This window comes from Condylura cristata, unplaced genomic scaffold, assembly GCF_000260355.1.
Source record: "Condylura cristata isolate star-nosed mole 26May11 unplaced genomic scaffold, ConCri1.0 scaffold00016, whole genome shotgun sequence".
NCBI lineage: Eukaryota > Metazoa > Chordata > Mammalia > Eulipotyphla > Talpidae > Condylura > Condylura cristata.
This window is the reverse complement of record NW_004567117.1, coordinates 12591580-12615460: the sequence shown is the minus strand read 5'-3', so window position 1 is coordinate 12615460 and position 23881 is coordinate 12591580. Positions and strand designations below refer to the sequence as shown.

The 23881-nt window shown below is 34.6% G+C and overlaps 1 protein-coding gene across 1 annotated transcript in view; it reads right to left on the bottom strand.

The window, feature by feature from the left end:
• Nucleotides 1–21976, bottom strand: part of RBBP8 (retinoblastoma binding protein 8) — a 50214-nt gene extending 28238 nt beyond the window's left edge. Inside the window, exons 1-4 of the mRNA XM_004683986.2 lie at nucleotides 21898–21976; nucleotides 13331–13373; nucleotides 8332–8427; nucleotides 2897–3009 (exon numbers count right to left, since the gene is read on the bottom strand). Coding sequence (XP_004684043.1) covers nucleotides 2897–3009; nucleotides 8332–8427; nucleotides 13331–13373; nucleotides 21898–21976 — 331 coding nt within the window. The remainder of the gene's footprint in view (nucleotides 1–2896; nucleotides 3010–8331; nucleotides 8428–13330; nucleotides 13374–21897) is intronic.
• Nucleotides 21977–23881: the final 1905 nt, after the last annotated feature.

The window sequence follows — 23881 nt, the reverse complement described above, 5'->3', positions numbered from 1 at the left end:
AAATAAATAAATCTTTAAAAAAAAATCAAGGGAGAATTTCAGTTTTTAAGATTTCATAGTGTCATATACACCCTCCCCAAAGTCCATCACCCCTGTAGACTACTTAATGGTGCATGGGGAAAATATGACTCCATCATGGAGAAGAAATCTGACCATCACTCTAGCCAAGTGAGGAAACCAACGATCTGTAAAAGTGAAAAAACCAGACAGAATCTATCTCCTGATATAGTGAAGTAAAAAGTTTGACAAAATATTGTTGCTGTTCTAATGTTTAGTTTGGACCTAATCAAGTCTAATACAATCCCTATTTAATAGGAAAAAAATGAACAAGATAATGAAAATGATGAGAAAAATCGAGAAAGTGACAAAATTTTAAGAAAATAACCATATTTCTTCAACAAGTCGACGTCATGGGGATAAAAATAAGAAAAGGAGCTATGATTAAAAGACAAAAGTATGTGTTCTCTGATTGGAAAAGACCTTCAAAGGGACAACTGTAGAATATGAATATGGACTACTCACTATAGAATATTTACAAATTATAGTTGAATTTTTGTATATAAGAAATAGGTATTTTGATTAAACAGAAGCTATCCAAGCTTTCAGGGAGGAAGATTTTATGTATATAATTCTATTAAAATTTTAGTTTGAGGGCCATCCCTGATGGTGCAGCGGGTTAAAGCACAGCACTGAGAAGCTAAAGCCACTTCAGCATGAGTTCGAACCCCACCTGTCCCAGAGGTGATCCACATGGTGTGGCAGACATCTGCTGGCCTGCCCGATGCTCCCCTCAGCAGTGTACTCTGTTGATTTGCCTGTTCTGCTCCCCACTCTGTCTCTGGTGAATTCTCTAACTGCCCCTGCACCTCTGGCCTGTATCCCAGTTCTGTATGCATAAATAAATCTTAAAAAAATTTTTTTTTAGCTTGAAAAAGTGTGAAGAAAATTAGCAAAATATAAGCAATTGTTCTATCTATGGTTTACAAAAATTAAAGATACTTTGTATGGGGCCCTCCCTGGTGGCGCAGTGGGTTAAAGCACAGCACAAAGAAGCTTAAGCCACTTTCGCATGAGTTCAATTCCCCAAGCCACTTCCGCATGAGTTCGATTCCCCGCCTGCCCCGGAGGAGATCCACATGGCGAGGCAGACCTCTCCTGACCCACCCGCTGCTCCCCTCAGCAGTGTACTTCATCTATCTGCCTGTTCTCCCCGCTCTATTTCTGGTGAATCCTCTCACCCTCCACATCTCTGGCCTGTACCCCAGTTCTGTATGCAAAAATAAATAAATCTTTAAAAAAAAAACTAAAAATTTTTAGCAATAAAAAACTTAGTTATGAAAATAAAATAACTCAGAATATTAGAACTGCTGAAGTAATTAGTTTCTCTCTGAAAAAGAGATCTGAAGACATTCTGAGAATACAGCAGAGAGAAATAAGGGGATTAAAAATAGGAAAAAGTCTTCAGAGAGGATAGAATGATGAAGTCTCAGAATACGCAGAAAATAGAGATGACACAGTATTTGTAGAGCTAGTAGCTGACAGTTTTTCATATAGGATTAAAGACATGATTCTATAAGTTTTAAAATGTATACAAAGCAGAATTTAAAAAAAAAACAAAAAAAACCCCGGTGAAAGTTGTGCTAAAACTACAGAACATCAAGAATTAAGAAAAAAATTCTCAATATTAGTAAAAAAAAAAAAAAATACTATTATACTATTATGTAAAATAGCCTTAAAAAATAAAGGCGAAATAATATTTTTGGATGAAAACTAGTTTAGGACCAATAAATGCCCTCCAAAGGAACTTAAAATGATCCACTTTAGAAAGGATAATAATTCCAAAAGAAAAGTGAGATATAAAAAAAAAGTAATCCAAAAAAAAATAACAACTCTGTAGGTGAATTTTTTAAAGTTCTCTGAATAAGACTAATTTTTAAAAAACATTTCTGGCCCTCCCTGGTGGCGCAGCGGGTTAAAGCACAGCACTGAGAATCTAAAGCCGCTTCCGCATGAGTTCAATTCCCGCCTGCCCAAGAGGTGACCACATGGCGCGGCAGACCTCTCCTGACCTGCCCGCTGCTGCCCTCAGCAGTGTACTTCGTCCATCTGCCTGTTCTGCTCCCCACTCTGTCTCTGGTGAAGCCTCTCGCCGCCCCTGAGCTTCTGGCCTGTACCCCAGTTCTGTATGCACAAATAAATAAATCTTTAAAAAAAAAAAATTTCTAATTTGCAAGGTTAACAAAACAAACAAAAAAATTAAATACTGGGCATAAACAGTGTGTTAGTAAAAAAGAAGTGATCAGAGTTACTTCAGTGTTTTAAATTCCTTGATTATTCAGAAGAGGGGTAAGAAATTAACTTGATAGTTTAAGAATGTGCAGTAATTTCAAGGTCATGAAGACAGCATATAGATAGTTATAAAATGGAAGGTTAAGAGAAGTGTTAGAAGAGAAAAAAATTTAAGAGAAGGTAGCTAAGAAGATGGGTAAGAAGACTAAACTATAACACTACACTCATATAACAGGATATCATGAAAATTTAAAAAGTTATACACTGGTAGAACACTAAAATGTCTTCTTTGTAGTTAAGTTTTTAAAAAAGTTAAATTACACGAAATAATGACAAAACAAAAAGGCAAATGTGTGCAAGTTTGCTTCTTGCCTTACGGTAATACATTAAGGCTGATTTGGACAATATTTGAGCAAACATTTTGTACCCTATTTCTTACTAAAATAAGCCTGAGATATAATCTATAAAAGAGGAAAAAGACACTTGAATTTATACATAAGGAAAAATATATGTAAACAATTCCTTTGATTATAACCTATTTACTAAGAGGTTTCAACAACTGTACATTATGCTTTAAAGATTTAGTAAATGAAGAGCGGAAACTCACTAAGCTCTGTGATAAGTTTAAGGTTTTGCTGCCGGATATTTTCAAATTCTTGCTGTTTTTTCCTCATGTGTTCTTCAGTTACTGCACAGCGATCACATAAGCCAGCTCTCAATCTATGAAACAGAAACAGAAGTTTTTAACATGAAACTTAAATGTTCTCATCAGTCAGTCAGTCAATCAATCAATCAATCAATCAATCAATCAATCAATCAATCAATCAATCAAGACTAACTGGACCCAAGATGGTGTCAGAGGATCATCTAGGTTAACCTGTGTACCCAAAGGTCACTATGGCATAGAGTGAAACTGGAGTGCTTCTTCAAACCAGGCAGAATGCACCAGAAGAGACAAGGAGGAGATATAGGCCTCACGCAACAAAGGGTGGGTGCAAAGAGATGACTAGAGCTGAGGTGAAGCCCACGAGGCAGCAGTACACACACAGCTATGTCACTTGGCCACCTGGCCCGTGGCTCTAGGGAAGAACAACCCATGTTTTGGGGAAATATGTAGAGAAGAGTTGGGGTATTCCCAGTGGAGAAATAAAGAGGATCATAAGAGATTATTATGATCATCCATATGGCAGTAAAATGTATCATCTAGATGAAATGGATAAACTCTTAGAAGTAAACAGTCTTTTGAGACTAGGTCAGGAAGAAACAGAAAACCCTGAACAAACCAAGCACGAGTAAGGAAATTCAAACAATAACCCAAAGCTTCTCAAAAATGCCATTCAGGTCCAGACAGCCTCACTATTTGAAGTCCTAGCTAGAGCAATTAGGCAAGAGAAAGGTATATAAAGGACTCCAAATTGGAAATAAGAAGTAAAACAGCACTATTTACAGAAGACATAGCATACAAAAAACCTTATAAAGATTCCAGTAGAAAATTATCACAAACAGTAAAGTCCAGGTTACAAAATCAATTTACAAAAATCAATTGTGTTTATATGCAAACAACACACCAGAAGACAGAAAAAAAATTAATTTCATTCAAGAAATCAAACTTGATCTATTAAAAAGTCATTAGGGCACAGACAATAATCCACTGGAACACACAGTTGTTAAGTTTTAAAAATGACACTAATGAGGGGAGTTACAAAGTGATACATTATTTTCTAGCTTCCTATTCCCAGCTTTTTCCAGTCACCTGTCCAGTTAGCTCTTGATTGCTTGCTGACCCTCGTTTAAATTCCAATGGATGTGAGAAAATATGCTAACTCCAGTTTCATTTACTGACAGTCCATTGCTTCACTTTTGCCTCTTTCACTGCTGCTACCAGAGACAGAAGGAGCAACTGCAAATTCACAGGAGAATACAATTTCAGAAGTTATAAACAGATGAAAGCAAAAGTAGAGTAAATCCACTTAAAAGAGCAGTGGAGAACATGCATTCTGCATTTTAATCTAGTTTGTACACAGAGATAATAAAGTAGAGACCTCCCCAGTGGTGAAAGGGCTTAAGTCTCAGCACTGTGAAGCTTTCGACAGCCACTCCAGCATGAGTTCAATCTCCAGTCAGGGAGCTGACCCCCATGGTGCAGCAGACCTCTTCTGTCTCATCCACTGCTCCCCTCAGCAGTCTGTATCAGTCAATCCATCTGTTCTGCTCCCTTCTCTGACTCTGGTGAATCCTCTCACTACCTCCCCCCACCCAACAAACCTTTGGCCTATCCTAGCTCTTGTAAGCAAAAATAAATCTTAAAAGCTCTCAACCAGATAAATTTCAATTAAATTTACCAGATTAGCAAGTATGCTCAAATTGTTTGCTATACTCCTCAAAATTCTCTTAAATTTATTCATTCTCACTCAAAAGAGTTTCACTGAGCACCTATAAAACACACAGTGCTGGCTCTCCCTGGTGGTGCAGCAGGTTAAAGCACAGCACTAAGAAGCTAACACCACTTCAGCATGAGTTTGATCCCCACCAGCGCCAGAGGTGATCCACATAGTGCAGCAGACATCTCCTGACCTGCCCATTGCTCCCCTCAGCAGTGTACACATTCAGTTTGCCTGTTCTGCTACCACTCTGGTGAATCCTTCACTGCCCCTGCACCTCTGGCTTGTACCCCATCTCTGTATGTATAAATAATCTTAAAAAACAAAACAAAACAAAACACAGTTTAAATACAAAAGTGGCCAAGATAATGTCACTTCTTTTTATTCAAGGAGTTCAGAGTCTACCAGAGAAAGACAGACAATAAGAATATAATTTTAACCACACATGAGTCATCCTGACAGTAGAAATACAGGACATAAAAGCACCCAACAGAATGTCAACTAGTCTAGGAAGAGAGGAGGTTTCTGGAGGAATATGTTGAATTCAAATTTATGAGTATGAGGGGTTAGCAAGGCAAGAGAGGATATTTGGCCCATTACTTGAAAAATAGTTGCAGAACTATTAATCCTCTGATTTTGAGTACCTTTTAAAGTTCTTTTTTTTAATAACAGCTGAAATATGATCTTAATATGACTGCCAAAAATGCTTTTAAAAATATTAAGATCTATTAGGCAAATATGAAGGGCTTTGTTAAATTTTTTTTTTTTTTTTAAAATGCATTCAAGGTACTTCTTTAGCACAGAGACTATTTCTTATATTTAGTGAAATATACTGGTTTCTTGAGGAAAGTCTATAAATGTAATGATAGGGGGCCCTCTCTGATGGCTCAAGGGTGAAAACACAGTACTATGAAGCTGTCTATCCACAGCTACTGCAGCACAAGCTTGATCCCCTGCTAGGGGATGACCCACATGGCACGGCAAACCTTTTCCTGTCTGACCCACTGTTTCCATCATCAGCCTATTTCAGTGGATATGCCTGTTCTGTTCCCCACTCTGTCTCTGGGGAATCCTCTCACCCCCGCACCTCTGACCTACAACCCTAGTTCTTGTATGCATAAATAAGGAAATCCTTTTTTTAAAAAATGTAACAATAGTAACAGTAAAATATAAACAGGCCACAAAAAATTAAAACTTGTTATTATCTAATTATCTAGGTAATTAATTTTCATGTAAACATCCCACAAAATTTTCACAATCATTAAGAAGAATTAATTCATCTTACAAAAAGTAGCAAGTTTCACAATGACTTTTGAAGAATTTTAACAAAATTCAATTTGGCTTATTATTTTCCATGTTGATTTTAAAGGGTCTCAACAAAACATTAATTTTTATTCATTTTTAATGCTTGCTCTAGAATCATTCTTACATGGGATAAAACAAAATTTTACACAGGGTAGAATTTAACAAGCTCTGCCTATGAAGATTTTAAAAGGTAATATTTAAATTTTAGTTTATTTTTTGTGTAGAAGAACTGGGGTGTAGACCAGAGATGTGGGAGTGAGAGGATTCACCAAAAACAGAGTGGGGAGTAGAACAGGCAGATTTACTGAAATACACTGTTGAGGGGAGCAGTGGGTAAAACAGAAGAGGCTTGTGCCATCGGTGGGTTAGCTCCCTGGGGATTCAACTCCAGGCCTTACAAATGATAGCAGAGACTTAATTCCTAAACCACCAGGGAGGCCCTGATAAGGCAGTATTTAGTTAGTGGCAAGTTTAAAGAAAAAATCTTGCAGAAAACAAGCTAGATAGCAGACAGTGTGGAAGACAATATCCCAGAGTATCTATTTTTGTAACTTTAAGTCAAGCACAATACTTTGAAATGATCAATGAAGGTGTAATTCATTTACCTACATTTACAAAATTGAGACGACATACAGGAAACATATCAGGAAACAGCAAAAACTAATTAAAATTTAATATAGTTATCCATTATATTTGACCTTGGGAAGGTTTATTAACTTGCCAGCTCAGTTTTTTCAGATGTAAAATGGGTTTACCATCAACCATGTAGGTTAACTGGAAAATAAAAGTGCTTGATCGTGGGTACAAAGTGAACCCTCAATAGGTTTCAGTTCCTTTATAGAAAATATACTGTTAGCTATAATATTGTTATTCTTGATTTAATTAAGTGAGGATAACTTTTAGAATATGCCCATAAAGAAATAACAGACTTATATATGAAAGAGAGGAAAAAGTATGTATATGAAGAAATGAGCTACACTCTTTGTTCCTCCCCAACTCTCTACCATCAAGTTGACACTATGTAATAAATTATAAGCCTGCCTACTTAAGAATGAAAAGGTGAACAGAACAAAAAGCAAGAGAACATTCAGAATGAGAACAAGCAAAGAAGTTTGGCCTCTCCGTGAAATCAGACACTAGAGATTATAGAGAAAAATTCAATTTTAAGAAAATGCAAATAAAAAAGATAATTTTAACAATGAAGTATATATATATTTTTTAAAGATTTTATTTATTTATTTGTGCATACAGAACTGGGGTACAGGCCAGAGGCTCAGGGGCGGTGAGAGGCCTCACCAGAGACAGAATGGGGAACAGAACAGGCAGATCGACGAAGTACACTGCTGAGGGGAGCAGCGGGTGGGTCAGGAGAGGTCTGCCCACCATGTGGTCACCTCCGGGGCAGGCGGGAATCGAACTCATGCGGAAGCGGCTTTAGATTCTCAGTGCTGTGCTTTAACCCGCTGCGCCACCAGGGAGGGCCAACAATGAAGTATATTAATTGAAGAGGTTAGCAATAAGAAAAGAGTTAATGGAAAGAGTGGACCACTGACATTTCTTCTCAGAAGGGCCAGAAGAATAACTCACTTAAGGACTGGGGTAGTGGTGGTGTCCAGTCACAAGTATTGTAGGCCCAGGTGAGTGCCAACAGGCATTCTTAGCTGAGAACATCACTCTAAGAGGATGTAGTTAGGTTGGACTGACACAACAACAGTCCCTACATTTCCACTTACTTCCCATTTGTCTTCCTTCTCATTACAGAGAACCATGGAGAAATTTCTAATCCTAAAATATTTGAAAACTTATTTTCACCTCAGGCTTTTGCATTTGTCTGTTCTCTTTTGTCATGTTGGCCCAAGTAAGATGGCATCTCCCCAGAAAGGCCAACATCCATTAATACCCCTTCATTCGCTAATGCCTGTGGCCACTCAATTATATCACTCCATTTTATTTTCTTATAATACTTATAATCTCATAGTACTTATAATCTGAAAACATCTTATTTGAGTGGCTTATTCTCAGCCTTTGAAAATTAAGTATCAGCTCCATCACATACTAGATAGGGATAGTATTATCTTTAGCCCCTACAGCAGCACCTAAAATACAATAATGATTCAAAGCTTTATTGCTATATCTGAATTAAGAACACAAGGTGAAAGTTAAAATTCAAATCCACATCTGTGACACCTTACTCTACAACAGGCCGTCTGTAGTCCAGTAAAAGTGAATCCACTGAGATGGTAGTTGTAGAAGAGTATTCAACTTAAGTTTGCATATATATAGGATATATTACCCATGTCCTCTCTAAAATGGGAAAATCACCTCTTATTTGAGAAGACCCAAAAGCCCAACTCACCGATCTTCTAAAACCTTAATGGTTTCATGAAGAACTTTCTGTTGTTCTCTCAGTTGCTGATTTTTGGTGAAGAATTCTTCTAGTCTTTGTGCATCTCTAAAAACCAAGAAATAAGTGTTTTTGGAGTGAAGTACAAATACTAATAAGATAATTCTATTTTAAGAACTTCAAAGCATGGTCTTATCTTACTATGTAGCATGAATACAAAATATACAAAATAAACAACTTAAAAGGTAAGGTTTAATATTTTGTTCAAATAAAACTAGCACTCTGAAATATTTTTATGCACTACAGAAATATTATCCTAAGCACCAGGCAATTCATTTAGCAATACTGAAATCCAGAAGGAGTGGATTCTGTTGCCACTAAAGACTGAATTTTGCTAAGATTGCTATAAGATTGTTTACTTACTGGCTTCTGATGTTTTGTCTATATTTATCAATGCAAATAACATATCTTTGTATCATTTCTATTCCAAAAATAAAGGAATTATGATTTTGGCATGAAAAAAATAAAGGTACCTAAAAATTTCTTTTAGCACATTACCTGATTACTTCCAAGATTGTGCCATATTTTGCCATAATTATCTATTTTTAAATTATATCATATAACATCCATGCATTCTAATTCTAAAATGTACCAGAAATTTAATTGGGATTTTCTGCATAGTCTTGAAGTAAAAAATATAGGATAATATTATGGTTAAAGTGTCTTCCTCCAGAATCTTCAAAGGTCTATCCAATCAAGAGTGACAAACCAGTCTGCTACAATAAGTGGATGTCAAATGATTAAGATGGAAGCAAAATAGATGACTAAAACAACTAAGTCAAATGTCAAATAATATGCAAATACAAGGGACTTGTTAAGTATCAGTTGAATAGTTGATGTTAAGTGAAAAATCAATATATCTATAGTTATGGTGGTATATACAGAAAACCTGAAATTTTAAAAATAATAGTAATAGCTGTTTCTCATTTAAAGATTTTCTAGTATTTCTGGTAAATTTGTTTAATTCGGAAAAGCAACAGGTTTTACTAACCCTATTTGGGACTATTCAACAAATATAAGCATAATAAATAACACAAATTTGGGGGGTACATTTAAAGTTTTCTGAGTTTCGATTTTAGATGCCAATATCTATTTAAATTAACATTTAATATGGCCCTCCCTGGTGGCACAGCGGGTTAAAGCACTGCACTGAGAAGCTAAAGCCATTTCCACATGAGTTCCATTCCCGCCTGCCCCAGAGGAGACCACATGGCGTGGCAGACCTCTCCTGATCCGCCCGCTGCTCCCCTCAGCAGTGTACTTCGTCGATCTGCCTGTTCTGCTCCCCACTCTGTCTCTGGTGAAGTCTCTCACTGCCCCTGAGTCTCTGGCCTGTACCCCAGTTCTGTATGTACAAATAAATAAATCTTTAAAAAAAATATTAAATTAACATTTAATATTAAATTTATATAAAAACAATACAAAGCAAAGATTACATTTCAAATTCATGTATTTAAGAATTACATACACACATACTTGAGGAATAAAAAGTTCGTAGCACATAACATTTTCTCAAATTGTGAACAAAAGTGAAAAATGAGCTCTATAATAGTGATATAGTATTTGAATTTTCCATATTCATACATCCTATTACTGCTGTATTTAGAATGATTTGGAATATAGCAGCATTTGCTTTAAAACTAAACAGACTAGTAGTCTAAATTGAAGTTAAAAAAAGTAGCTTCAAATACTTAATATGTTAACTCAGTGATTAAAATACAGGAATAAATGAACAATTTCCTTAAGAAAGCAAACTGATGAGTTTCAAAAAAACATGCAATTTTGAAAAACAGTAAGCAAGGAATGTATTATAAGATGCTCTTCTGGGACCTCCTCCAAGGAAGTTAGTTATTACTATCCCAGTTTACCAACTTCACCTATATAAGGCAAGATCAATATACTTAACTTGTAGGCAGCTCTTTACTAGATTCTATCATTTTCCTAGTGGGTATCCCTTTGTTTTTCTGGAGTAAATGAACATTTTAAATATAACTGGCATATAAAACTGGGTAATCTTGTGTATGAAATGTAACTGTAATAAGACAGATAGTAAGCCCTCCTTTTTTAATGCATACAAGAACTGGGGTACAGGCCAGAGATGGGGGTGGGGGGTAAGAGGATTTACCAGAGATAGTGGAGAGCAAAATAGGCAGATCTACTGAACTGAAATACACTGCTGAGGCGAGCAGCTATTTCCTCCAATGTGGGATAGTCTCTCCACCTTTGATAGCCTTGACACCTTTGAAAACTAACCAGTTACTTGATTTAACTACTCCTCATTTTGAATTTGTTTGATGTTCTAACATGATTAAACTCTGGCTATGGACTAAGGGTAAGAATATGGCAGAAGTATTTTCGTGTTTTCCTCGTGAGGCTTACTGAGAGGTACATGAGGTTGCCATGTCTGATGCCTATTATTGTTATTGTTGATCATTTGACTGTGATAAAGTCTGCCTGATTTCTCCACTGTAACACTGAAAACTTTTCCTTTTATAATTAATAAGTACTAGGGAACTCTGACAGTAATTTCAGAAATTTGTAATTATTGTTTTTCATCTACTGGTGATTTTAATTCTACTGGTGATTCTTGCCTTTAACAATTAATGCTGTGATGTCTGCCAAATGGAGATTTTCCAATTCTAACATTTTTAGTAATTAACTAAAATTTAATAATTGGAATTTTACTAAGGAAAATCTCTTCCTTTATTCTACGGGTAAAGTAATTCACTATTATAAATTTCATTGTTCAGGTTGTCCTAGATTTTGCAACTAGACAAGTTTTTCAGGTAGTTTTCTGTTGTATTCCTGACACACTCCCACTGCTTTGAGCATTTTCTTTCTTACTTTCTGGTACTAGAAGTTGTTTCACCTCATCTTGTACTTTATATGCTCCCAAATCTTGGAATTAGCCAGTTCTCCAAAGAACCATGATTACTTTTACTGGAAAATAGTCTCTAAAATAAAAATCTGGGCTTCAGGCATGCTCATTATTATTGGGAGTCCCATTATTGGGAGAGCATTTAGGCTCTCTTAATGGACCACAACCCTAGGAGGTACATAGGGTCTACAAACACATGAACACAATCTGTACCTATAAAAAGCATGGGTTCATATAACCCCAACTACTACAGAACAGCATGGGGTTCATTCTAGCCCTCTCCTTTTTTTTAAAGATTTATTTATTTATACATACAGAACTGGGGTACAGGCCATAGACTCAGGGGCAGTGAGAGACTTCACCAGAGACAGAGTGGGGAACAGAGCAGGCAGATCGACGAAGTACACAGCTGAGGGGAGCAGCGGGCGGGTCAGGAGAGGTCTGCCACGCCATGTGGTCTCCTCTGGGGCAGGCGGGAATGGAACTCATGTGGAAATGGCTTTAGCTTCTCAGTGCAGTGCTTTAACCCGCTGCGCCACCAGGGAGGGCCCTAGCCCTCTCCTTTTTAAATAAAATTCTAACTTCTTTATCCAGATTGACAGAAACCTAGATCTCATTCAACAATATAGTTCTTCAATCTTAGAATACACATAACATCAGAATCTTCATTAGTCTAAGTCAATTGTGTTAATTGAATTCGTTTTGCTAGTATTACATAGGTATGAGCACACAATGAATTACAGAAAATCTACTGGGGGCTGTTTCTGGTAAAGTTTTATAATTTGTAAACAGGGACACAAGATGTATCCGTAACCAGAATGACGGTCATCCTGCCATTTTGCAGTGAGTCAAGACACTTAGGGAAAATCAGAGCACTAAAGACGGCACAACAGAAAAAAAGGAATAACCTGAATCTCTGATGATTTTGAGTCACTGAAAACCGGGCTTAGCATCTCCCTACTAAGGGTTTTCTATATGAAAGAATACGTCTATATGAAAGAAGTGACTAAAAAAAAAAGTTACTTCTGGTTGTTTATATTTTTTCTCCACAATTTAAAAAAAAAAAATTCCAATACTACCCAAAAAAAGGCCTAATTGATTTCTTCTGTAAGTAAAAATGTATCTCTCAATTGTGGAAACTAAACATAGTTCTTTCTACTAATGAAACAGAGAAATGGATTATTCCATGAGTATCTTCAAAGTAGAAACAAATTTACTTTCAATGGTACAAAGATTAAATTTAAGTGTTACTAAGAAAAGTTATGAAAGTTTAAATTTTTTAATAATTTTATATGTCTAAATCTAAGTCACCTTCGAGCATGACTTTCTAGATAGGAAGAAAAATTCTACATTTTCTAGTTCAGATGAAGTATCTATTTATAAGTCTCATGGGTGATTGAGAACTCTAGATTTTGGTTACAGACTTGGTCATTTTAGGAATATGAAATAACAGTGGTCTGCTGGTACTGGTCTATACTGTCAAGCAAATATATTATTTGTCACAGTAATTTTTTCTTATGAATAATATCATTCTACTATGCCATATGCTTCAGATTTTGAATGTGGAAGTTCTGGATAATCATTAAGTAAAATTTGCTCCTTATTTAAAAAAAATCAGTTCTGAGTTGTGCTTAATAGTCAAATCAAGAGAATTTCTGATAATTTCAATTAATCAAAAGGGATCTCAGAATAGCCACATAATTTTCTTCTTTTAAGTTTAGAAATCTCAGAATTATTTTTCTCCATATCTTGTAGTGTCTCAGATTCCAAATGTTAATTGTACTGAGAAAAGAATGTCACTGACCTATTAGATCACTTTAATTACTACAATGAAACATAGTATTAAAACATACTTGTAATTCATATAGATACACTAGAATAAAAATATATATTAAATATTTGTTAAGGCTATTATTAAATCATTCCTTTTACTTTAAATTTTGAAGAACTCACTGTCAACTATCCAAAACCACACAAAGGAAAGTTAATTTCCTTATAAATAACACACTGAGGTCAAATAGGAACTCAGTATCAATTTACCTTGTAAATAAGACATCAATGTTATATACTTACAAAATTCGCTCTTTTTTCAGTTTGGTAACTTTTACTTGTAAACCTGAAAAACACAAAAAAGAATCAATATTTTATTTACAGATTTTACCATTTCTAAAGCAGTCGACCTAAGTTAGCTTCTTTAGGAGTCTAATATTACAGTATTAAGTCACGAGTTTGACCTCTGAATGCGTTGGGTCCTGTTAGTGTGAGGAGTGTGCATTTCACTTATTTGTACCCTAAGGTCACAAAAATCTATCTAATATTATTGCTTTTAGTCTTTTATATGACAGCCAAGTAGAATAAAATTTTCTTCCCCTAAAGTGAGTTACTTCCTTTCTAATAGCAGGGGCAAGCATGTAATTAGAGGTACACTATAAATGAAGGTCTATGTTCTGACACAGCCTATGTATTTGCTAATAGCAATAGTACTTATGTAGGCTCAAGTCTTTTAGGATTTGAACAGATCGTGGCAGGAAGTCCTGGACTAGAAGCAAAATTACTTACAAAAAAGTACTTTACAAAGGGTACTGTAGTGTTTTTTAATGTCTAGCTATCTGTTAGATTGTAACTGTAATTTTAATTGAGTCTGATACATAGCATAAGAAACAACACCTACTTATGAGACTCAGGTAGTTAACGTGAAGAAAACAGGTTTGTGGGCACAGAAACTTCAAGGAAGGAGATGGACAAAACAGACTGACATTTCTGATTTTCAGAAACAGTAACTAACAAAAGGAGAAAAACAGCCATTAAACAAACACAAAAATAAATCTATCACTGACAACAAAATATAAATCCAAGCAAAAACAACTTACAAAAAGGAAGAAACAATGTTAATAAAAGTGTTATAAAAACTATATTCCCCTAGTTTGCTGGAGATGATATAAGCTTTTAAAAATTCTTTTAGAAAGCAATTTAGCAATATATAATAGGACTTTCTCAATCATATCTCACTTTCTGGACTCTAACCTAAGAATATAATCCAAACTGCAGAAAAATATGTCAAAAAGTAGTAAACGATTTATAGCAGTATAAAATGCTTAAAAAAGGCACATGTTTAAAACATGATAACCAACTGAAGGAATAATGTACAGCTACTAAAATCTTTAGTTAAAATACTAAGTCTATTTAGCAACAACAAACTGCTTTGTTTTCTATGTCCTTTATTCTATTTTGGACAATATGATCATAATGGTGGAAAAGGGGATTTCTGTTTAAATTTTTTGTTTGAAATCAATCCTTTTAGTACTGTACAATGTTTCCAATTGTGGATAGTTCATTCTTTTAAAATAATGCCCAGAACTATTCAAGAATTTCTTTATTTGTGGCAGATTTAGTCCCCAATAAATGGGTATTCGTTGACTGATTTCTGGAAAAAAAAAAAACCCAAAGATTTAGAATTTATCTTTTCTAGTTTATCTAATTATACATTTTTAGAAAAGTTTTCCATATAATGATTTAATGCCAAATCTTGAAATTATGAGAAAAATAAAGGCCTTAAGAGTATTTTTTTATATTATACCTTGCCTTATACCACAAATTTCACATCCTTGATATATTTTACTATCATTACTATACCCTATACTTTGAATGAATATAATGTAAAATGTAAAGCAAAAGTGTTAAGAATAAACTTGTAATCAAATGTTCACAGCAACTTCATTCATAATATAGAAACAACCCGATGTCCTTCAACTAGCAAACTATTAAAAAGCAAAAAACCCAAAAGCATGGTGCATGCATCCTTGCATCATAAGCACTACTCAGCAATAAAAAATAATTAACTTCGTACAAGCAACAACTTGGATGGACCTCAAGAGAATTACGCTGAGTTAAAATAAGTCAATCTCAAAGGCTATATCATATATGACTCCACTTACATAACACTCTTGAAATGACAAAATTATAGAGATGAAGAACAGATTATGGGTGGCCAGAAATTGGAGGAGTTGGGGCAGGAGGTGGGTAACTGAGAACTTAAAAGGGTGGCATGAAGGATCCTTGGTGGCAGTGAAATGAATTATATAAATTGCACAGACCTAAATACGAACATGCACATGAGTGTATATTACACACATGTGAATGCATCTAACACCGGTGGAATATGGATGACATTGGTAAATAAACTGGATGCCAAATTCTTGGTTGTAATACTGTACTTGTTGTACAAGATGCTACAACTGGGGAAATTGGATAAAGAGAATACCATCTCCACGTATCACTTCTCTACAAGTACAAGTGGATCTACAGTTAGCTTGAAAGAAAAAATTGAAAGAATTTATGAAAAGATATTTGCCTTACAAGAGTTGAAAAAAGTAAAATCTAAAAAGAGGTAAACTTTAAATGTTAAAAATTAAAACTGGTACAATCTCTTGATTAAAAAAAAAATCTTTCCAGCTATTTTCGACCCTAGTCAAAGAAGTTTACCTTTTTTGGGTAGTAGTTACAAACTCACGAGATATCTAGGGAACTTAAAGTATCAAAACATTTTAAAATAAGCAAGTAAAGAACTTATGACCCCTATTAGGTCGAAGACTTGAGTCAGCAGTTTTTATTTCTCTCTTCTTCCCTTTCTGAAGTATGTGAAAATTTAACTTGTTGACAGATTTTTTTTTGTTTTTAATTTTTGCAGACATATAAAATTGAGGTCTTCCTTTTAAAGTGCAACCAAAGATGAAACAGACTCTTGCCATGAACATTTTAAGAAAAGAAACAATGAGATAGAAAATCCATATAGACTTCAAAAGAAAATACTTAGGAAATATGGAAAGGCTATTCTTTTATCTTGTAAGTATTCAACACCTGTGAGGCCTTTGTTCTGTCACGCAGATCAGCCCTGAAACAGGTTTATGTGTATGTGTGTGTGTTTAAATTTTAGCATTTGCTATTCATCAAGTCAATTAGGCATCTACAATTAGAACCCCTATAAAGTGTACTTTAATCCTTCTCCACACCCATCGGAAGGAATGAGGCTATACAACAATGCAGCTCCTGTATGAACAGGTAGTCTGTTCAAGAAAGTATTTGAGATTGTAACAGTGGCAACCTGAGACACCTACTGAAGAAAAAGCACTCAAAAGACACTATAGTGCAATTAACCCTCCACTCACACATAATTTTGGAGAAAATGAAACAAAGGCTCATTGGTGTAGCTATAACATACAAAAAGTTGAGAATGCAGAAGTAACACAAAGACATGTAATGCTCCTTATATTAGTTCTGTACTAGTAATAATCAAACAATCAACCATATACACTGCCCCTTAAAACAACTTACTCCTGATTTCAAATTATAAATTAAAAGCCTGGCAGCACCTTTCTTGATAAATAGTGCCTTTATATATATAACTTAAATAATTTAACTTTTACCAAAAATACTACTAGCATTTCCATAATCCCCAAATAATTTCAATTCCATAAGTGAAAACTACTGTTTTTATGACATGCAGCTAAATTTAAAGTGTTTAGTTTGCTCTTAAGATTTAACTATCTCAAAATGGGTTAATAATTTTTATGGATTTTATTGAATTTATTGGATGTTGATGCAAATAGTAAAAGAACAGATATGAGTTACTACTCATATTCTTAAAAATGAGGACACAAATGTCATAAAACAAAATTATATGCAATTCCTTTCACTGTTAATTTGTGTACTTTAATAGGAATGTCATATTTTGGGGGAATTTTTGGTTAAATGTCTGGATAAACAAAACAGAAGAACAGAATGAATAAAAAAAATGTATTCAGTGTTAGAGTCTCCATACTTTGCCATTTCTAAGTTTCTGTACCCCCAAATCAGTTTTATTATGAAATTGTCTATACAAGATATAGAACACATTATTAGATGAGATGTTAAACAGTGAAAGCCGTCACAGGCAAAACGCACTTAGTAAAATTAAGGCATTCTAAAAAGAAATATTCTACATTCCATTTTTATTATCTGTGCTTTTAAATACTAAAAAGAGATTTAATAACAAAGTTTAAAAAATTATGTCCAAATGAGTACTTTAGGAAATTTTTCATATTTAAAAAAAGTTTGAAATTTTTATTAAATTCCATTAAAATTTGTTAATTCTGAATCCAAAGATAAAGACTGTATATTATCATAACAATGTGTTTAACCCTAATGCCAGTAGCCATTTGTCACAAGAGGAACATTGACACAGAATGAACAATCATAAAAGCATATAAGTAACATAAAATGAAGATATAAAACTCAAGTCACCAAAGCCTTGAGAATGTTTCAACAAAAACGGTCTGGTTTGTACACTTCTATTTTTGATACAAGTTGAGAAACTTTGTGTATTAGTTTCTAATTTCAAGAGAGATACATCAGTTTGTTATATTCTTGTGTCAGTATACATACTGTTTTGTATATAGCATTTTTCTGCTATCACTTTATTATGTTCTTGGTCAAATTAAAATAAGACAAACTATAGATACACATACAGCAGGGTATTCAGTTTCATGGAAGTTCCTATAGTTAGACTCTCATGCATATCTAAATAAAAATTATATATCTCAAGTATTACCACTTATAACATTTCTGGTTTTTTGTTTGTTTTAATGGACATGAAGTCTTAAAAGTAATGAGTCAATTCTGATTCCTATATACACTTCAAAACCTGCAAAGTCTCGACAAGTCCATGTTTGATGTCTTTCAAATAGCCTCTTATACTGGTTTGTCCAAGTGGATTCTCCACCTTAAAAAAAACCAAGTACCCTTCAGGCATTTCTTTGATGTTATCACATAGTCACTGGATCTAGTTTTATATGAAACTATGTAGAACACACTGGGACTATGTTTTTTTATAAGTCCTTCTTGCAGCAAATCTGCTAGCCTCAACCAAAATGTTTTTAAATAGCATACAAATTTTTTTAAAAACAGTGTTCATGCATTTAATACCTTTAAAAATCCATCAGTTGTTTCTGTTAAATTAACAATAGAATGTTAGGATCATAAATAAATATCCACAAGTTATTTTGATTGGGGAAGTGGCATAGATCAACATAAAATGTACCGGAGGCTAACTTTTCTCTTTAGCTCAAACATATGTGTTCACAAAACACATAGATTTTCACCAATAAATACCAGGAACTGCTATGATCCTCTCCTTAACAGTTTTTCAGCATGTACAAACAAACTCTCCTGGGAGTATGATGGCTATTAGAGCATAATCAGGGGAGTAAACAACTTAAAAGAATTATCTTCTGTGTAGGGTATTTGTTCTGTAATCTGATTTATGACATATTGTTCTTATTAAAGAGTGTATTATTTATCTTCTTGTTGCTTCTGCATCATAAAGTAGTTTTCTGAAGACCCAGAAGCACAAAAGACATGAATAGTAATCTGCTTCATTTGAAGTAGGGTCAACTATATTATCCTTGTTAAATTAAGAATCTAAAAATAGAATCTGCCACTTTAAATGGGCAGGTACAAAAATTCTAAAAGGATAAGCATGTACAACATAAGATAAAAAACAGGAATAATAAAGTTAAAATAATGAAATAGCGAAAATAAGTCGACATAAATCATTACGTTCATTAATCGTAACAGTACAATAAGCCACATGTATTTCTTTTAAAACTAGGAATGAATAAAAACCACAATGCCATTCCTATAGAATGATGATTTATTTTTCCTCTCCCAACTTTTATTGCATTATCTAAAAATAGAAATTTTAAAGTAAATGGGTAATAAATTATTTCAGGATTTTAAGTATACAAAATTTTGATGTTTGCATATGTTAAGGATTTAAAAAACTGAAGTTCAAGAAAGTGTCCCATTGATTCAGCTAAAAAATATGTGATTCATTCAGATACCATTTGCTGACTCTCCTTTTTAGCCATGTGCCATTTAAGTTACTTACAGGAACGCAAAGATGAGTAAGACAAGAACTCTCCACAATAAATGCTTACTGATTCTTAAAACTAGTTATGAAACAACAGAAAATAATCATTTGAGGGATAAAGAAATTAACCTTATGTCTAAAGATAATAAAAGTGGTTACCTATTTGTGTGTGTGTAGGGGAATAGGGCTAACTTTTCACTGTTCATATTTTGACATTTTTACAAAAAAGCTTAAGTTATCATAAAATTAATGGGTGAAATAATAGTAACACCACTGGTACCTACATTTCTAAATAAACTCTACTGTACCCTTATTGCATTAGCAATCCTCTTCACTGAAGAGGGTTTTGGTAGAAATAAGGATCCAAATGACCAAAAAATGGGCATAATAGGGCAATAAAGATGCAGGTGAAGGAGCAGAGGTGAATACCAACCTTTCATAATAAAAAACTTAAAGGTAGTTTCCAATGTTTAGCTCTGCTAGAAGCTAAAACACTACTCAAAAAATTGAACATTTCGGGTAAGTTGCAACACACTAAACCAACACACAAAAATTAGTTGTATTTTTATACACTAACAATGAATATCTTAAAAAGGATATAAAAAACCAATTTAACTTACAGTAGCATCAAAGTGAATAAAATAATAAGCTAAAATGAAAATAGTACAATGAAAACTACAAAATGTTCATGAAAGAAATTAAAGAAGACATAAATAAATGAGACATCCCATGTTCATGGACTGCAGAAAATCAGTAAAATGTCAAAACTACTCAAGTCTATCTACAGATTTAACATAAGCTCCATCAAAATACCAATCATTTTTTCTAAAATCCATGTACTCTCAAAAGCCGAAATAATATTGAAAAAGAAAACAAAATTAGAGGTGACATAAATTTGATTTCAGAACACTGTTCACCTAGCATAGTGACAGACATACAGACCAATGGAACAGAACAGAGCACAAACATAAACACTAATATATATGATCATATAAATGTTTTTGACAAGCTTGGCAATCTCATCAGTGGGGGGGGGGGGAAGTATTTTCAATGAAAAACAGATATAGGGTCCCCCTACTATCCAAACATAGTACATTTCTATAGGAACATTATTAGTATCGACTGATACAGAAAAAATTTGATTGTTCCCAGACTCAAAAATAACCTACCAACTTACATCAAATAGAAACATTCTATTTTTGGATAAGAGAAAGTTACACTGTGTGTACAAAGGAATGTAGTTAGACCCTGACCTAACACTATGTACAAAAGCTTAAAGATAACAGATTTTGCAATGACTTCTTGGATAGGACACCAAAAGCATAGGTAACAAAAGAAAAAAAATAGGTAAATTGGACGACATCAAAGTTCAAAACTCACTTGCTTCAAAGGACACAATTAACAGAGTGAAAAAGAAACAACAGAATGAGAGAAAATATATGCAAAATATAGACCTGGTAAGAGGCTACCAACTAGGTTATACAAAGAACTCCCACACTCAACAGTAAAGAAACCAACTTGAAAAAAATTAGGCCAAGGACTTGAATAGACATTGTCCCCCAAAATACAAAAATGGACAACATACATGGAAAATTAGGGACATACAAATCAAAACCATATTAAGAGAGACGTCCCTGGTGGCACAGAGAGGTTAAGTCTCAGTGCTACCATTACTTAAGTTCCATCCCCAGCTGACCCACATATGTCGCAGCCAACCTCTCCTGTCTCGCTAGCTGCTCCTCAGCAGTATATTTCAGTGCATCTGCCGGTTTTCTACTCTGTCTCTGGTGAATCCTCTCACCACCTTGCACCTCCTGCCTATACCCCAATTCTACACAAAACAAAACAAAACAAAACAAAAACCCATCGCGAGATACCAGCACACATCTATTAGGATGGCTACTATAAAAGTTATTTACTAACTATAGATGAGAATATAGAGAAACTGGAGCCTTTGTTGGTAGGAAAATAAAGATGCAACCCCAATGAAAAATAGTATATCAGCTCCAAAAACATTACAAATAATTGACATGGTTCCATAATTCCATTTCTGGGTATATATCCAAAAGAACTGAAAGCAGTGTCTAAACGAGATACTTAGAATCCCATGTTCATACAGCAACACTACTCTCATAATAGCCCAAAGGAAGCAACCCAAAAGAATAGGTAAATCAAATAAGGCATATACAGACAATGGAGTATTTATTCAGCTTTAAGGAAATTCTGCAATCTGGTACAACATGGATGAACCTTGTAGGTGTTATGCTAAGTGAAATGAGTCAATAATAAAAAAGACATATACTGTTTGATTCCACTTACATGAGATAGCTGGAGCAGTGAAAATCATAGAAAGTGCAGAGTGGTTGCCAGGGGCTGGAGGAAGGGACAAGTGGGAATTATCGTTCAATGGTATGTTTTAGTTTTCCAAGATGAAAAGTTATGGAAATGGATGGTAGTATGCTGGAGACCCCTGAAGTGCTGAGACAAGGGAAATATCAGGGTCATGATTGGAAGACTGGTTGTGGCTAAAAGACTGGTCAGCATGGGTAGGAAGACTGGTCCATGTACAGATCAGGATGTTCTTTCATGTGTTAGGGAAACTATGTCTGGGACACAAACTAGATTAGAAAAGAGAACAGAATAGCCTGGTAAAGCAGAACCTTGGCATGAATGTGTGGCAGAGTAATGCTGAATACTTAGAAATAAAAGAATATACCACTGTCTCATAACTAACCTAGGGGGCAGGCTGTCCCAATGAAGATGAGGTGCTCAGGGCATTCAGGACCCTTGCGCTGGACTGCGAGACCTTGCATCCCGAGTCCCGCTTCTCTTAAACTCGATTTTATGTCTGTTATTTGCTTGTTTCCGATGGTTCTTTCAGATCCCTCTCCTCAACCCTGTTCACAGGAGCTGGGCCCCAACAGTAACACAACATTATAAATGTATTTAATACCACTGAATTGCATACTTAAAAATGGTTGGAATAAATTTCATTTTGTATATTTCCTGACAATCCCCTCATAAACTAAGTATCCTGCTCTTTTCCCCTTGCCAAGAAGAGATGGAAAGTACCAAAATGTCCTAGGATTTCTTAACCACTTAAATTTTCTCATTTATTATTTTGTTCATTCTCTTTGTTTCCTCCTAAAAGTCAGCAATTAAGAAAACCCTACATGGTAGATAATAAAAACTTACCAGTATATGAAATTCAAACGGTGACTGATTTTTGTGAATCTAAATATAGCACAGAGTATCAGTGTTTTAGTGAAAACTAATGGGGAAAATGAATATCCTGAAGTATTTCTTCAGGAAATACAGAAGTACTTTTTTCTTATTTACAAAACACTAAGTTACTAATTCAAAATTCCTAATAATCAGTGTTAGATTAGGCCTATATGTTAAAACTGTATTAAAAAAGTGTCCTCTGGCTACACAGAAAATTCTTATTGCTATTATAAGGAACTGAGTGTGAAAACTCATTAAGAAAACTGCAGAGCATCTCCTGAGGCAGGTATGATTTTTATACAAAGTTTATATATCAGTTTCATGTAAAGGATGCCTGGTATGAAATGCAGATGCAGTACACTATGAAGGTAAACACTATAAGTTAACATACATGAAAATAGATTCTGAAAGTATAGATTCTAATGTTGGCTTGCTCACTTCACAGCTGGGTCATCGGAAGTCAGCCATCTCCTCTACAAATTGCCATTTTTCCCAGATATGTAACAGGAATGATACTTTCTCTGCCCTGGTATTGGGGATATACAAATCAGCTGGATAATAATAAGAAAAAGCCCTAAATAATTTACAGTAAAGATCCTCATTTTGAGTTAAAAAAGTCATGCAAATAACTTATTCAAGTTCTTTAATTTTTTTAAAAATGTTGCTTGTGACAAAGTAAATCCATTTATTGTGTGAATTGCCTGAATAAAAGTCTTTCTAAAGTATTACATCCCATAATTTCCGTCATTATTTATAAATTATGATTTAAGTATGTGGATACTTACATGCCTTTTTTATGTTTTCTATTGCTATCTGTTAGTCCAAAAACTGTTTTATCATATCTCATGACTATGTGGGTTACAAATTTTGACAGAACTTGATTCAGAAATTCTCGGTCTCCACTGGATCAACTCACATCATTTATTTGTGTTCTGCCTGTGGCAGCTCTGATCTGGAGAGCCTCATGTGGCTTCACTTACTCCCTAGGACCTTGGTGAGAACACCTGGAGGGCTGAGCTCAGCAGGACCACTCTCCCTTTCAACGCAGACCCCACATACCCACTACCCACGGCCTCTCCACGTGGTCTCTGCAGCATGGACTTCTTACAGGAAGTTGGACTTCTTAAATGGCAGATTGGAGCTCAAAAATACCAATGGAACGGCCAGTCCTCTTAAGGCTAGTTCCAGATATGATGTGGCATCACTTCCAACACACTCTCTTGATCAAAGCTGTCACAGACCAACCCAGATTCCAGGAGAGAGAAAAAGAGATCCCAGCTCTTGACAGAAGACTCATCAGAGAATGTGTGACCATCTTTAACTGCCACAATGCATTTTTAAAGATAACTAAAATATGTCTATCACTAAAATCTTGAGTGCATTTTTTCAGATATATCAAGAAAACTGCAGTTTTAAATATTTCCATTAAGTGAAACCATTAAGTCAATTATGAATCATTTTAACACAAACAGCAGCCCAGTGATGTACCCTGA